Source organism: Salarias fasciatus, chromosome 11 (assembly GCF_902148845.1).
Source record: "Salarias fasciatus chromosome 11, fSalaFa1.1, whole genome shotgun sequence".
Classification (NCBI taxonomy): domain Eukaryota; kingdom Metazoa; phylum Chordata; class Actinopteri; order Blenniiformes; family Blenniidae; genus Salarias; species Salarias fasciatus.
Genome location: NC_043755.1, coordinates 8,279,282 through 8,296,171, shown reverse-complemented (window position 1 = coordinate 8,296,171; position 16,890 = coordinate 8,279,282). Strand labels below are relative to the sequence as shown.

General features: G+C 42.7%; 1 protein-coding gene across 1 annotated transcript; it reads left to right on the top strand.

The window, feature by feature from the left end:
• Positions 1 to 4,105: 4,105 nt before the first annotated feature.
• rps19 (ribosomal protein S19) lies at positions 4,106 to 8,098 on the top strand. Its single transcript, XM_030103585.1, has 6 exons — positions 4,106 to 4,145; positions 4,814 to 4,884; positions 5,018 to 5,118; positions 5,418 to 5,601; positions 6,079 to 6,133; positions 8,044 to 8,098. Exons 2-6 carry the CDS (start codon positions 4,814 to 4,816, stop codon positions 8,071 to 8,073), a joined length of 441 nt encoding a protein of 146 aa, XP_029959445.1. The 5' UTR covers positions 4,106 to 4,145; the 3' UTR covers positions 8,074 to 8,098.
• The last annotated feature ends 8,792 nt before the right edge of the window (positions 8,099 to 16,890 follow it).

Genomic DNA, 16,890 nt, shown 5'->3' with positions numbered 1-16,890 from the left:
CTTTATGGCTTAAAGCATGTTTGAGAGCGCTGATTGACTCTCACCGCACACATATTCAACCTTTCTCCGCACATACAAGACAGTAATAAAACACTGTATTCAGCTGTAAAGTTAGTTTTCTTGTTCATCTTAAGAAGGAAAAATACCGTATGATAGAGGAAGAACAATTTTTTATCTATTTGTTCCGTTATTATGGTTACCAGACATTCACTTTCACTTGCACATTTTTGTAGATTGAACGTTTTCACACTCACCTGTTCGCCAAATGATGGTGTAGATGGGTGTCCAGTGTGAGCAGCATTAGCAGGAACATGGTGAACTGCCTGACCAACAAGGGGCAACACACCAGGGTGATGCAGGTGTACAGACACTGGGGCGACCTCAGGTTGAGCAGCACCGTTACAGGGACTCCTAGCGCGCCTCCGATGGCCCCCACCCAGCCCAGGCACAGGCGAAGGCAGCATGACACACTCCTAGGCTGGGGTTTGACGCTCTGGACTCCGTCCGCCACGTCGCCGCTGCCGCCGCTGACCACCACACACAATCTCACACTGATCGCAGTGATACAGACAAACAGGCAACACTGGCACAGGGAGTACAGCCACATGAACTCCATGTCTGGGAGAAAAGATAAAAAAAAAGATAGGTTAATCAATTTCAGAGTTGCAAAAACAGAGAGAGAGCAAGACAATAACAAAAAATGTGCACCTTACCTATAGATTGTTTAAAATCACTCATACTATGTAATGTTTTCAAGCTATACAGCACACTCTTCACAGCCCTCCAGTCCGACCTCAAACCAGGGAATTCCTCTCAATTTAAGGGTTCATTGCTTATATATATGGAAATGAGAAATGTTAAAGAAAAAAGACCAAAATGCAAATGCAGCATATTTTACTCCAACCCTGTCACCTCTGTCCTCTGATTCCATATGGGTCTTCTAGTAAAGGCTGCCCCTTCACCTGCACAGTCAAAGGAACAGTCAAATATAGAGAAAAAGGCAGTGAATAAAAGGTATATAAATGAGAAAGGAGTGACAAAGAATATAGGGAATTCTGGGGTTAAGCACCCTGGCCCAGGAAAGAATATTAATAACAGTCAGGATGAACAAGAGAAACTACAGCTGTAGATGGATTGAAAATGGGATGCAAGTTTGTGTTAGGGGCACAGAGAGAAGATATTTTGATAAGTATTGGAGAGCTGTAAACGTGCCTGGAGACTGAAAAGGTCAGGCCAGACCAGACTTGACAGAACCTCGCCACTGAGGATGTGAGCGCCATGCAAACACAGAACAAGAAGCAGCAAGCTGTGTGGCAGCAGCCTCTGCGCACTCCTCTCTGTCCTCTTATTTCCTGCTCTTTGTTTTGGCATTTGTTCCATTGTGCATCATTCAATCACGCATACTGTCTGAAACACAAATGTGTTCACATCTCTGTGTAAATACATGAATGCTGACATTCAGTCGCACAAGCATGCACTCCCGCAGTGAGTGATTACCAGTTAATGTACTCAAAAATGATTGGCAGCTAATTCCCCTGCATTTTTACACAATGGTTTCACATGAGGCAGAGTGAGGGAATATTGAAATAGCAGATTTGTTGCCTCAATATGCCACCTGTCCATTTCCATGTAATTAGTTTGACCTTTTTGGAACATTAGGTGTTTCGTCACTTCCATAATAATCACGACTGGCTGAAATAACCTCTTTATACCACTTCATAATCACTTTACACAGTTGTCTACGGCCTCACTATTTGAAGGGCCTCAGCAAAATTGATTTACTGAAGCAATTAATGAAGTTTAATCCATCTACTGTGAGTTGTCAATTCAGATTGGTGGCTGAACACTCCCAGTGCAATTAATGGCCTTAATTAATCAATTAAGGTATTTGAAAGTAGATTCTAGATACAGGGTCAAACGTTTCAAGATAGTCTCAACCAATTAGAAAAGGCTGCAATATCACCAAGTGTTTACATGTTAATTATATGCTAAAGACAACAATTAGAATCAAGAGGTACGGTTACCTGTTGTGAGGCTTTGTAAGGACCCAGCATTCATCTGTCCTTTGTAGGACTTGTCTGTCTTTTAATTTTTTTTTCTCCTCAGAAGCTCTGTCTTCCTCACGTCTCAGTCTGTCTGCCCTCACTGACAGAGTAAACCCGATTCATAAACCGCTTATCAACCCAACTTCCATCTCATTCGTGTCTCTGCAAACATATCAATTGTGTCAATGCTGCAGCATGCCTGCCCTTTCCGTCTGATATGAGCAAAGGGCAACACCACTCCTGCAGGCCTGGGAGCTATGTAAATAAGGTAGTGACACCAGTGCACACACACATACGAGCAAGGACACAGAGAAACCAGGTGCGAGGCTTTGTTTTTGGTGAAAAGTGTTTTTATGGAGATTCTCTGTTACCTTTTTTTTCCTCTCCTATTTGAGAGAAACATAAGAAAGTATTGTGCAGTTCCTAATATAATGCAGTGCGTTTTGATGGAGTGGGCTTGAGTTGGATGCGATGAAGATGAATAGAGACATCAAAGATATTTTGCACTTTCTGATTGCTTCATGTGCCAAAATATTCATGCACATGCAAATATATTGTGATGATATCTACAAAGAGATATGTATGCACTCAATAAAGAGTGTACCTTTTGGCTTGTATCTACATCTTATCCGTGTCGTCCCTGTGAATTTAGACAGTTCGCTTAAAAATACCGATAAATCACATAAAGCCAAAATGACAAGCAAGAGATGAAGCCTGAAGCTATACTGAAATTTTTGCAAAAAAAAAAAAAAAACATATTGTGAAGACAGAATATTTATTTCTTTGATGCAAAAATATTTATTGAACTGTAAGGCTGACAGTTATATCCCAGAAAATATGCCCAGTATTTCCCTAAAAAAATAACTATAAAATGTCCGTGAAGGAATCATCTCTTACTGTATGCAAGCTAAAAAAAAAAAAAAAAAAAAGAAAAAAGCCAAGCTCACACAACTTCATATAACCGTAAATTGACAAAAGGTCTGACATTTTCCCTCAAGTAGAAACACAAAGACTTCTACTGAATAAAAAAACTTGATTGAAAGTAAAAGTACAGATTCAGCTTTTCACTAAAATACAAAAACAGTTCTAAAATGCACTGAACTGAAGTAAAACTTCAAGTAAAAGTGAAAAGCAATTTTTAACTTTGTTGATACACAATGGTTGGATAAGACGTTAAACCATTCACTGCCAATACTTCATCCATTTCAGGATCACAAAGCACTGGAGCAGCTGACAAAGGGTGAAACAGGTGGGTCACCAATTCACCACAGGGCAAAGTCAAAGAGAAAGACAGTCATACAGACTCACATGGACACCTACAGGCACGACAGACAACTTAATTTCAAATATACACCGTTGGACTCTGTAGAGAAGCCTGTTTTTCCTGGAAAAAAATGGAAAAACCTGCAAACTCCACACAGAAAGGCACAGCCCAAACTTAAACCAACAACATTCTCACTATGACCATCACGTGTGTTTTGAAATGTCATGAACCTTTTGGTGATGGTAATTATATGCAAAGTGGCATGCATATCATTATTGTATTATGATTATGATTAACAGCTATCAGTATTGTAAGGCTGTCATTGCACAATGAAAGTAATTTTAATGGATACATCAACTTAATTATAAGCTATGACAGAGGCTGTCATTCAACACAGATTTGAGTCACTCCCCCCCCCCCCCATAAAAAATGGAAATAGCCTGACAATATTTTGTATGAATAATTAAACCCTTTTATCTTTTATGTTAAAATGACATCTCTCTCTCTCTCTGTAACTTGGTCACATCTGCACCTTCATTACTGATGATAACATTGGCTGCTTGGATCTTTTCTATATAACTCTGAATTATCTTCATAGAGAGTGAAACGGAACAGTTTGATGGTGGGACTACAAAGTATTGATAATTTAGTTCAAGTTTAGGTACTGAAAGGAAAACACATTTCAATCTTCGAGGACTCATCAGCCGCGGTGACTGATGAACAACACCGATGGAAAAAACAACGCTGTAGTCTCGCGAGAAATAACGCGATCTGCCCGTTTTAACACGAGTAGGAAACCCCGTTTCTGCCTCTTCCCTTCGCTGTCCACAAGCAAGGTAAAGCGGCAGTCTCTCCTCTGCTCCTTTTTAGGCACTGAGTTGCTTTAAACCGTTATTATTCGTGGATGAATTTCAGTCTATCCGGGCTCAGTGTGCAGATAGATGAAGTTTATTGGTCTCGATTGTTGTTTATGGGTGTCTTTAGTTGATACTGCTGTAAATTATTGCGAGCGTCGGTGTCGCTCTGTACAGCTCAGTAATGGCCGCCCCCATGCTACCTCGTTGAGGCCTGCTAACGAGTGGCTAGCTTTATTCATTTTTAATGGCGCCGATTATTGTGTGTGCTTATTGATGGATAATGCGTCCCATCTTAGGATCATCTGGACCTTGCTGTTCATTGTGCTGGCGTATATTCGTCATTAGATGTTGATTAACAGAGGTAGCCTGGCGGGTTTGGTTGATAGTCCGCGTTCCCAAAGCTAATATACCGGGTAACTCGTGCGAGTTAATCCAGAGCCTTGGACCACGTTTAAACTTGTTCTAATATTTTAATATGTTATTATTAAGTTCCATTGTCTTGTGACACTATTTGTTTTCCCTCAGCTGTACTGTGAACAGTAGGCTTGATTGTCAAATCAGGAATGTATTGATCGCTCTGATTTAACTCTATTCAGTTTTATGTTAATGTAGCGGTCATTATCTGATGTTTGTTTCACCTCTTTAAGATGCCGGGTGTCACAGTGAAAGACGTTAACCAGCAGGAGTTCGTCCGTGCCCTGGCAGCCTTCCTGAAAAAGTGAGATCTCTGTATTTTCTGTGTCCTACAAGGACTCACTGCAAATGTACATTCCATTGATGTTTTTGTGCAATGCCGTCTTCTGGTAAAATGTGTTGTTTCAGTGATTCTGATGCCTCTCGTTGATTTCCAGGTCAGGAAAGCTGAAGGTGCCAGACTGGGTGGACCTGGTCAAGCTGGGCAAGCACAAAGAGCTGGCCCCCAGTGATGAGAACTGGTTCTACATCAGAGCTGGTGAGTAAAATGCTTGAATTAACTCAGTTGTACATGTCCTTTCAGGTCAATCTTTGCTTTAAATGAACAAAGACTTATCTGAAAACAATCTTATTGCTGTCTGAAATGTTAATCTTATTTGTTCTGTAAAAACTTTCTGAAGTCATACATAAATACTTAATATTCAAAGTGTTCACGTTTGTACACTAGTAATCATGAGACCGATTGCTGTTATATTGTCGTGGTTTGACGACGTAGCTGCTTGCCAACACATACCAGTCTGTTATATTGGCCTGCCAGTAACTGTTGTGTTCTCACAGCATCCACAGTTCGCCACCTGTACCTCCGTGGTGGTGCTGGGGTTGGCTCCATGACCAAAATCTATGGTGGCCGCAACAGGAACGGCGTCTGCCCTGCCCACTACAGTGTAGGATCAAAAAATGTGGCTCGCAAGGTGCTGCAGGCTCTTGAGCTCCTGAAGATGATCGAGAAGGATCCCAATGGGTAACTGCCTCTTTAAATCTCTATTTTAATGTAGAATTGAGCACTTTAGTTTTTCATACATGCAACACCAAGTTAGCTTTGGTCACAAAGGGACCAATTTATCTCCACAAAATTTAGTTTTTCCTTTCACTGTTTCGAGTAGGTGAACAAAATAATTATGATATTGCTTAATCATAATAGGAATGTGATTGTGTTGGTGTACAGAGCAACACAAACATATGGAGTTATAGTAAATTATTAATGCAGTTTGACCATAGTGACTTAACGCTTTTAGTGTAGTCAAAAAAAGTCTAATTAATCTGACACCTGAATATGAAATTGGTCCTCTTGCCAAGCTCGACAAATGGTTTTTGCCAACTTGTAAGGATGATGAATTGATTAGTGGTGTCCCATAAGAGTCCAAAAAGATTTCTTGCTGATGCATTGTGCGTGGGGACTCATATCCTTTCTTTTTTCTTTTTTTCTTTAATCCATTAGTGGTCGTCGGCTAACCTCCCAGGGAACCAGAGACCTGGACAGAATTGCCGGCCAGGTGAGAAAGAAACTTGCTTATAAGTTGGTGTTAAGTATAAAAACTTTTCAGAACTTAACCACCTTCATTGTTCGGACTACCTAACGCTTCAGTATCCTGTATTAGTGTTGGGTTAGTTTAAGTTTATGGATCAAATGTTGTGATGTACAAAGTACCTGGGAATTAGAAGTTTTTCAGGACACCCAAAATGTACAGGCTCACTGCTCACTGCAGTTGGTTTTACATTCATCCTTCAACAGTGACGCTCGTGCCAAGCATTAATGAACTCTGGGATTGTTCTGGTGTGTTTCTCTAGACGGCAGGGACAGGTATAAGTTGTGGTTACAGTGTTGCATCTACAGACTAAATAAAGGTGTAGGTGATTACAAAAGAACTAACCAGCAAACACAGTTTCTATTGTCTGTGAATCTCAGCTGTTAACATGTTCAACTGTGAAAAGGCATTAGAAAGTTCAGTGTTCAACTATTAGTTACTCAGCATAATCAGTAATGTGTCGAACGTGCGAGTCGGAGTGGGGAAAGTGTTAAAATCTTGGGAGTACTTCACACCATATTGTTTTGCAAATGCACTGAATTGAAATAGTTCAATGTTAAACGTTTTGAGGCTGTCTGTGGGAATCTGTACGGGGTCGAACATGCCTGCCTGCGCGTGCAGTTTGCAGAAGTGTACCAAAATGTCATTTTGCTCACAGACTTCAACAGAATAGACAAGCAGTAAATTGCTGCGTTGTGCTGCACCTCACCACAACAAACAGCTGCAAGCTGATCTATATGTCTTTCAGTTAATTCTCACATTTGGATGCAAATGTGGTGATTACTGCTGTGTGAAGCTGATGGGCAGGCTGTTGTAAAACATCCTGAGTTTGATGGTTTCTGCAACAACTATATTTTTATTTCATGGGTTTCTGATGCACTTAACAGTTCAAGTCAGCAGCCTGAAATGTGAATATTATTTTTGGTTCATAACCAGACGTTGTTGGATATACCTGAGTCATATTCTGGTAACTGGATTCTGATGTGGTATCTGGCTCCCTACCTGATGAATGAATGACAACAAAAGCTTGTTGCAGCAAGACAAAGATTGTTTTCGGTGACGCTCAATGTTTTTTGTGACTTTGTAAGTCCTCGAGGTGCCTTAAGTGTGTGATCATGACACCCGGCGCTTTGAGACAGCTCCTCTGTTGTGGGGATACATGAGAAGAGTGAAGCACTTGTCCTTGGGCAATTTTGCCAGCCGAGTGAGTTGTGTGTCTTGTGTAGCACGCTACTCGGAATTGTTTCAGCCTTGACTAAGAACATCACACACGTGTCTTGTCAAAAATCAGAAGAGCGGTAGCATCGTTGTGATAATCCAAGGGTAAAAGGGGTAAACACGGGGAGGGAATTTCATGCTTGGCAGGTTCACCGTATGGCACCAGTTTTCTTCTTGTTTACTCATGCTAATGAGCAGTATGCAGATGAGCCGGCCCGGCTCGGGCTGGGCCGGCCCCGCCCCGCCCGCCTGCTGCACAAAGCTGGCAGGAGGCACGCCGCTGTGTCCTCACTACCTTCCCTTGTATTCCCCGTGTGTGTCGTACTTTCTGGCTTCTATTTGCTAGTTTTCTGTGTAACGTCTTCACTGTCGGTGGTGTTTTTGGCAGCAGCTGGAAGAGTTTGTTTTAAGCTGTTTGCTCTGAATTCCCTGTGAAATGACATTTTGATTCTGTTTCTCTTGCTGAATCATTTGTGGTTTAACATTTTCGAAGTAAATGGTCAACAAATTTAATATTGTGCAGATGGGAAGCTCCATTTGATAGTTTTCCCAAAATGATCTAAATTGAAAAATGGATTTCTATTTGAAGAAGCACAGCACTGGATTTACTGTGGGATGTCACTGTACACGTTTCTCATGATGGTTTTGTTTCTTTACAGGTTGCAGCTGCAAACAAGAAAACTGTTTAATAAATCTTTTTTGGACAAAGTCAAATGTTGTGTTGCTTTTTTTTTCTTTGCTGCTTTTATACGTGCAAATATTGTTTATGTAATTTTGAATGGGACTAGCGTTCAAGTTTCCTGTCCCTTAGCATGACAGGCTGGTGTCCCGTCTGAGCGATTTATTATACGTACACGATACCTTGTGTCTGTACATCTGACTGTTCAGTCCAATTTTCACTCTCTTCAAAGCAGAGGTGATACTTGACCTCATCTCCCAGAATATTTTTGTCTACAGATTGCAGAAATTACATTGATTTCCCCAGCAGCAGATCTCTCATTGGAAATGGAAATGAGCTCTTGAACTGTAAAACCTTTTTGTTTTACCACTGATGGTGTGAAATGTGGTCCATTTTTTTGAACCCAGTGAACTACAGAACCTCGATTTGACTGCAGATGTATGCGAGTTGAACTTGCAGCAAAAAGTAGAGGGATTTTTTTTTTTTTGCATGAATTCAGGCCTTTTCTGATGCTTAGTAATAATGCCATTTTGTGTGAAGGGCAGTGAATTACCATCAGTGTGGTCAGATCCTCGTGTTCCCTCACTAGTCACAGCCGACTGCTGGGTGCTGTTTGATGGAGCCGTTTGAAAGGACTTCCTGGGAGCTGTTTCATCACGGAGCCAATACAGCTTCTCATCAGCGGCCAGACACTCTTCCACAGTCACAGACCACTTCCCCCCCCCCCTCCGTATTAATCCTTTGTGCCTGCTACTGTGCTTGCGTATCAGATGTGCTTTGCGCAGATTGATTTGCGATACCATGACAACCGGTGAAAATTGTTCTGTTAACAAAGGCAGATGATTACATTTCCATAAGCAGCACAGTTGACTGTTGAGAAGAAAGGCATGATGTCATGATTTAGCAGCTTCATTCGGCTCCACAGTGCCACCTACAGGCTGAAATGGACCACAAAGCATTTCATTTAGTTGACAATGTCGGTGGAAAGGAGGGAAATTTCCATAATTTCATACAGTGATTGCCAAAGTGATCGCCAGGAGGAAGGACCTATATTTTTCTTTAATGCAGGCTCAATCACTGCTCATTTTGTCATTCTCAATGCAAATTCAAGTATGTGTGATTTATCATAATTAAGCATAAATGGGAGTGAGTTTGCTTCCGTTTCAGGCTGGTAGCCTCTAATGAATGAGTTGGAAGTGTCTTCTCCCTGCTTGGTCAAGTTATTTCTTTTGGCACAGGATAATGTAAATGCACGCTCTCGGAGAGGCGAAGTAATGAGTAGGGGCCGTTTTCATTTGGCTGTGCCTCTGAGATCCTGCAGAGGGTGCCAAAGCCTATAGAATATCCATCATGTCAATAGACATTTTTTTGGGTGACAACCTTTTGACTGTCTTGGCAAGCATGAAATCATCTGCTTGCATCCAGTGAATACTAAAACACAGCTCGCTGATCAGTACACAAATCTGTTGACATCTATATTTTGGAGCGGGTTTCCTGCCATCAGATGCTTTTTTTTTTTTCACTCCTCACTGAAGCGACAAAGATTGTTCACAATGGTTTGAGGAGACTTTCCTGTAAAAAGCAGGTCTGCCTTTGAAACATCCAAACTTCTTTCAACCACATTTGTTGATGTCTCATTTTTTTCTTTGACTTGAGGCGGAGAGAGAAAAACACCCCAAGGATGAGCTGTTAGCACAGTGTACACCTATTTAGCTCCCCTTCAAGATTGTACGGATTGCTTTTATCATGTTAATTCATGTCCAGATTTGAGGAGCGACGAGCAGAAGGCATTGTTTGCTGACAGAGCTGAGCCCTTGCAACACTGCCTGCTGGGGGAGTGTGTGAATGAGCGAGCTCGGTCCTGTGCTTGGAAGATACCCTGATGTGGATTTGTGAGCAGTGAGCCTGCTGTGTTTGCCAGTCTGTCATCCACTGTATCTGTGTGTGCGTGTGTGTGTGTGTGTGTGTGTGTGTATACTGTACACATGGTGCCACATGCATAATGCATCCAACTGAGGACACGTCCATCTTGTTTTTTCACGATGTCAATCATAATAATCACGCTTCCTTAATTATTCTGCACATCTCTCAGGAAATATTAATCTCCCATCTTTGAATACCCCCCATTCTCTCATCTCCCCGTCGCGCCCGTCCTACATCCGTCTGCTTTTTTCTCTTCGAGACCAGCTGTTCCTGAACACCTGAAATGGTGCGTCTCCACCCCTTCCCCCCCCTCCGCCTTCATGATCCTGCTTTTGCCTCCACCCTGTAATTTGGAAGAGAGAGAAGGATCAACATGTCCTTGAGTGGTAGAAAGAAATGTGTGGAATTCACCAGAGGTGTTCTTCACTTGTTTGAGTGTGTGTGTAGCTCCTGGCACATGCATGTGAGCGTTTTGCATCCAACTCCACTGATTACTTGTCATTTCTTCCCGGTAATTTTATCTCCAGTCAGTCAACGTGGCTGTGCACAGATTTTGCCTTTGTGTGACGTGTAATTATCAGCAGGCTTCACTACAGCAATTAATGCAGTGGAACAATTACTGCCCCAGCAAATACACATCCAAGTGGTTTACTGTGTGTGTTTGTGTGTATGAGGGAGAGAGAGTATGGAGGTGGCTGCACCTACACACTCTCCCAGTTCTTTGGCAGCTCGGCTTGATCACACTGAGAATGGATGCAGACCTGCCTCTCACCTCCTCGGGGCTGGAAACAGCAGATAACTAAGAAATGCCTCCACTGCACAAGTCTTTCCAAAATAGAACCGCTATCAGGAGAGCCTACACACACACTCGCACACAAATTGTCAGCTCGCAGCTTCATGCCCTGTGGCATGTTTTCCTCCGAAGGCAAGACCATCCCCAGAAAGTTTCCCAGCATTCCTCGTTTCTGGCATGTTGAGTCGACTAGAGTTTTCTCGGGAAAGCTGACCTAGATGCTGTTCCTCGAGCCGAGATAAGATCAGTCCTTCCTGCTGCTCCGCACACTGTGCTCTCATCAGTACTGGGTTAGTGGAGGTTGACTTGAATAAAAATCACAGCCTGATTTATTGAAATAGACTTTTAGATTTTGTTGTTGTTCTGGCCACTCTCAGAAAAAAAGAACTTGAATATGTTCATGTTTAACCCTTTGACTTTCCCAGAAAAAAAATGAAAGAGTGAGTCTGAAACCACGCCCAAACTTCTTAAAGAAAATACTGGACTTTTCACCTATGACTGGATTACTTTAGACCTGACCAAAGATAGAAATCTGGGTTGAATTATAGTGACATTTGTTCTTTAGTACACGTGGGACTGCTTTAGACATCTGGATTCATTAAACCACACATGGATTTTTTATTTAAGCCTGGAAAAGAACTCTCCAAAGGAGAGCCCAGGATAAGCTGGATTCTTTCTGGCAAATACAGATTCTTTAAGAACAGGTTTCGGTCACTGTTTGCTCCACAGCATATAATATACTAGTAAGTGTTCATCATTGACTTGCGTTATAAAGGTCTGAGGCAGATGAAGTGCAGCAGTCGGGTTTAGAGGCATGAGTGATCCATTCAGTTAAGCACGTAAGTAAATGTTTGACAGAAAACTCACAAATGCGAAGCTAAAACCGACTGGAATGTGCCTGAGATGTTTCCTACGTGATTTGCCAATGTCGTTTGCAGAGACAGAATAAACTTCACAGTCATTCCCCACCGGCCCGAACTGGCATGAAGCACAGTGAATCTGGACTGCTCAGATACGTCCGTCATAACAGAGGAAATCTGGACTTCTGTTCAGCTGACTGACATTTCTTTACAGATTTTGAAACCCTGCTGCGGCGTGTGTTCAGCAGTCTACCACATTCACGTGAAAATCACTGACAGTTTGTTTGATGAACTGCAGCTTGCTGAGGCTTTCGGCAAAAAAACCCGACTGATCGTAGTGATAAAGATTGATTTAAACATGCAGAGTGTTAGACTGGCTCGCTGTATCCTCCCTTTCTTTTAGCTGAAGGTCAACCAAAACATTAAAAGTGTGAATAGAGCAGCTATAGAGCTGATATAAGTGAGATTAATCAACTTTTAATTAATTTGACACTTCACGCATTTAAACAAGCAAAGCAGACGCTGTGCAGTGTGGTATTCACTGAAGATCTGTCTCAGGAAGAAGGCTCAGAATCCTAATTTCCACTGAGGGCCCAGAGAGATCCATCTAGCAGCAAAAGACTGCTCACTAGAGGTAATCACTGAAATCGTCTAGCCTCTCTTCCTATCTTGTTTTTCCATTGTCTTTCTCATCGTTTTGCCACCAGCAGCAGAATTTTTCCTGCAGTTTCATACATGGACCATGTTTCATTCTACTTTTCCAACCAGCTGTGGTCTAATCAGGAAAGGACTGATACTTTGTTTTGTTTCAGGACATGCAGCAGTTGATAAAAGTCACCACTGAGTGGAGATCCACCGATGACAGCTTTTACGAGGTGATAACATTTGGCACAGGGGAGCTGGGATGCATTGTCTCTCAAACTGGGGAAAACTAAAGTGGAACTGTTATCTGGACAGATAAAAATATTTGGATTGGATCAGTCTTTTTTGCTAAATTCCAGCAATAGTTTCCAACTTGTGTAGCAGTTATATTCAGAAAAAGCAAAGACCTTTGCACGACACAGACTATCGTATCAGGAACCTGGGTCTGTAACAAGCTTCAGAGTCACGGACTGTCGGGGAAAGTCCTCCTCCTCCATATCGACTCCAGCCAGCCTCCTTTAAAAGTATTATTTTCTCACTAGAAGCCATTTCACAAACACCTTTTCTGTATGCCAGGATAGCCTTGAACCTCCCAGCTTTTTCAGGTCCGACACTTTTCATGCTTCGCACCAGCAGCCGTCACGGCGAGGAGGCCGCATGCGGTGTGTTGGTGTTTTGTTTTTTTTTTTTCCAGCGAGGGTCAGTCCTCCCCTGCAAGCGTGTTTATAGAAATTAGTCTGAGGCCAAAAGGTTAGTGTTGTTTTAGTAGGGAGTCGAGCTGCCGCCCTCTGCATTACAAGAGTGCGAGTAAGAAAGCCCGTCAGCCACAAGAAGGCTGATTTACAGACTTGTTCGTCCCAGTGGATGTGTGCAGCTGATTGATGAAAGACTTTGGTGAGTGTGTGTGTGTGTGTGTGTGTGTGTGTGCATGGACCAAAAGACTTCATCAGACCTCGCTGACCTTGTGGATGTTTTTTGGGTGCTGTGTACATCTGTCTGCTGGATGGGAGCTGCTGTTCTTCTGTGCATTGTCGGCTCTAATCCTTCATCCTGTGTTTGGCCAGAGAGCAGGTGCTGTAAACATGTAACACGCCGCTCAGCCTGCCTGGCTCCACGGGGCACAGCAGCACTTCCCCACAGCAGGTGTGTATATATGTGTGTGTGTGTGTGTGTAGGCGAAAACACCAACCATGTGTCAGTGACTTCAGTGTGTGCCTTCTTAGCCTTGCGAGCCTCAATCCCCTCCACCTGTCACAGGGGGTGGGGCACAAAGGGAGGATGACGGGGCGCAGAACAGATGCCGTCTGCAGAGCCAGTCGAGCTGCCTGGAATGCACAGCGTGCCCCCTGCACGTGTGTGCAGGCGATACTGCTTCCAAGCTGTGCCCATGCTTGTGTGTGTGTGTGTGTGTGTGCGTATTCAGATCAGAGCTTTCGGATCATTCACACTTTGATGCCGCGGCCCTCGGCTTTCTTCAGCGCCGAACCAGAGAGTGACAGAGGGAGACGGCGAGACACCGGCGTGACAGCGACCGGCTGTGAAGAGAGCCGACGCAGTGGCAGAGCGTGATCGGACCGAGTGTCTCTGCCCTTCATCACTTCTCAGTCTGTCTCACTATCTTCATGTATGTCTGTGGGCTGGAGCTAAATCTCCAAAGAAAAGCCGAGCGGGGACGTCAGAGTGACCAAACCTTGTCAGAACTCTGCTGGCGGCAGGGATTCAACTCGCTTCCCAGCACCAGAATCTAAAAGCTCACATTTCTCATCCACAGCACTGACAGGCCCGTCTCCCATGCCCCTCTGTTGAAGTATTTTTAGGACTTATAGTGCATGCATTAGGCAGGTCCTCTTTCAGACGGTCCATTTCCGATGATAGGTGGAACTTTTCTTGCACTCATTATGTTTTTTTTTTTTTGTTTGTTTTTTTTCCGTGTGTTTACAGTAAACATGAAGGCTTGACTGGAAAACTGAAGTGTAGTCAGGAAATGAAATATCATAACTGTACACTCACACAAAAAGAAGGATCAGTTACACAAAAATCATCAAACTATCCCAAACTGGTTGAGGTTTAAACATATGAAGAAAATTTCGGAAGTCAAGCTTGTTCTGGTTTCTCACCCTCACTCCTCCCTCTGTGTTCACTCACTCCATCACCCTTCCTCCGTCTGCTCTTCTCTACAGTCTTGACAATCCTTCATAAGACTCTCACTTCATCGCTCTAATGATGTTTTTCTTTTAAACTTCCTATTGTATGCCTCTGTTCCCCTTCATCCCGCTCTTTCTTTATCCTCTCCTGCTCTTTATCTTTTATCCTGTTGTACATTAACGACCCCATTACCTGCTCCTTTAACCCTTCTTATCAGCCCTAAAAGCTCCCAGCTTTTGGGATTGCTGTTGCGTCATGCCTTACCACTCCAGAAAAAGTTTTATGCTTCGTGCAGATTAAATTGAATCAAACACGGGATCCTTTCTCAAAAGTTTTATTGTAAAAATAAAACGTTTGTAAATTGTCCAGGCAGGCGAATATACACCACATCCAAAAATGTCTTATTTGCTGCTCTTTATAAGAAGACAGTGTTTTTGTTCAGCCTTTAGCATGCCCATTTATTTTTCCAAACTCTCCTTTTGTAGCATAATTTTAAAGGGATTTCACTGATGTAGTGCTTTTCTGCTGATTAACAACCGCAGAAGCCCTTTAGTCACATTCACTCACATGCACACACCCAGTGGAGGCAGCTACCATGCAAGGCACTCAGTCTGTCAATTGGGAGCAGTTGTGAGTTCACTGTGTCTTAACGCAAAAGTGTCTTGCTCAAGGACCCTTCGACCTATGGAGAGATGGGAGGTCAAAACTGCAACACACGGTCACTTTCTGATCAATTTCACTTGGCTCGCTTTCTCTGCTTCACTGATTTCTGTCTTGGGGCCTCAGCTCTTCCTGAAACTGTTGGACTCCTAACGGAGAAACCAGGAACTGCACCGAGTTTCATTTGAATATTCTGATTATTGGTCGCTATTTGCACAATTTGCGATCCAACCCAACTGGTGGGATTGCACCCTGCCACAGGCTGTCCTTGGCCCACAGGGTGTGTGAGAATTGTATTCTACACATGCAGGTGTCATGAATGCATATGCATACCATGTTTAGACAAACTGGAGCGCGACAGGCTTCGGTACTTAAACTATTTGGAAATGCTTCAGGAAGGCATTTGCAATTTTTGCAGTCCAAGTATAGGGAGCACATGTTTAATTCCAGGATACCTGAGAGAGCAATAAAAAGCAACAATGAAATGATAAAAGTGCATGAAATGTTTATGTCTTGAGGAAAGTTTCAGTAAATATGGTTACGAAAATTTGAATTTCTTTCCTCTGTCCTCTCAAACCATTCCATTCTCATTTATGCTACAAATGCTCTCATGTCTTTCTCTGATTTAGTAAAATGATTTTTTTTTCTTATTTATTTTTCTAGCATTTCCTTTTAACTGTCTTTTTTCATCAATGTTTCCCTTTCACAGAGCAGACTGTGAAATTGCAGCGACTCACACTCCTTCCACGCAGCCTGTGTGTGTCTGCAGCTTCAGTGCGAATGTCTTGTGACTTGCTCAATTGAATTTTGCGGAGGAGACATGAAGCCATGGAGCTGCAACAAATTCAGCCACCTTTCTGTACAAGATAGTTTGTTGTTACTGCAGATGGACATGTTTTAACACACGCCTCCCGGGTGTGTTGTGTGTATATGTGTTGATGTGGGATCTACTGTTGTGTTGTGCAGCCGGGGTTAGAAGGGTTATGGAACTAATTTCAGGGGTCTGTGATACTAGGGCATGCTGTATGTGTATCATTCACACAGTGACCTCCTTGGCTCGATCTGATGTCCGCTCCCCTCCCCCTGGACCAATTCCAACTTGCCCTTATTTTCTCTCTCCACTCCATCTTACTTCTCCTCCACTGTAAATATTTGTCTGTGTCCTCTACTCGTGTGTTCCATTAAACCATTGTACAATCTCGAGAAAGAATGTCTATATTTGGTATTATTATTTTTTCTTCTGGTAATTTTTCAGTTGCGTTTTTTTCCCGTATAACTTTTCATGTGATCAAATTCCTCACTTGAAAGTGGGATAACGGCTACTTCAAACAGTCTGAAATGGCGAGTGGATGACTGGGAGGTTAAAAAGTAAATGAAAATGGACGCAATGTCCGCAAACTGCTGCTCGGATCCATGAAAACAGTGGCGGCTGATTTGCACACAGTAAAGAAGGAAGTTAATACTGTCCTACCATAACCATGTATTAGTTTGACTCAGAATTTATATTTTTTATCTCACAAATACTCAAACCTATTTTGTCAGTGTGCTTCTGTTCCCTCTGAGAATCAGGGCGAGCAGATGGACAGGAAGTGTGTGAGAGAAACTCCAGGACGTGGCTGTGGAAAGGCACGTGTGCCAGTGAGAGGTGAAATTGTGTTAACGGAAATCTTGTTAACTACTGAGCCACTTTCAAAGCTTCCTTTTATTGTTGATTCTCTTTCAAAGCATGTCCTGGGAACTTTCTTGGCACTGCAACACATTTACTGCATGTTGTTCATAGAGAACATGTTCGATCACGTCTCGA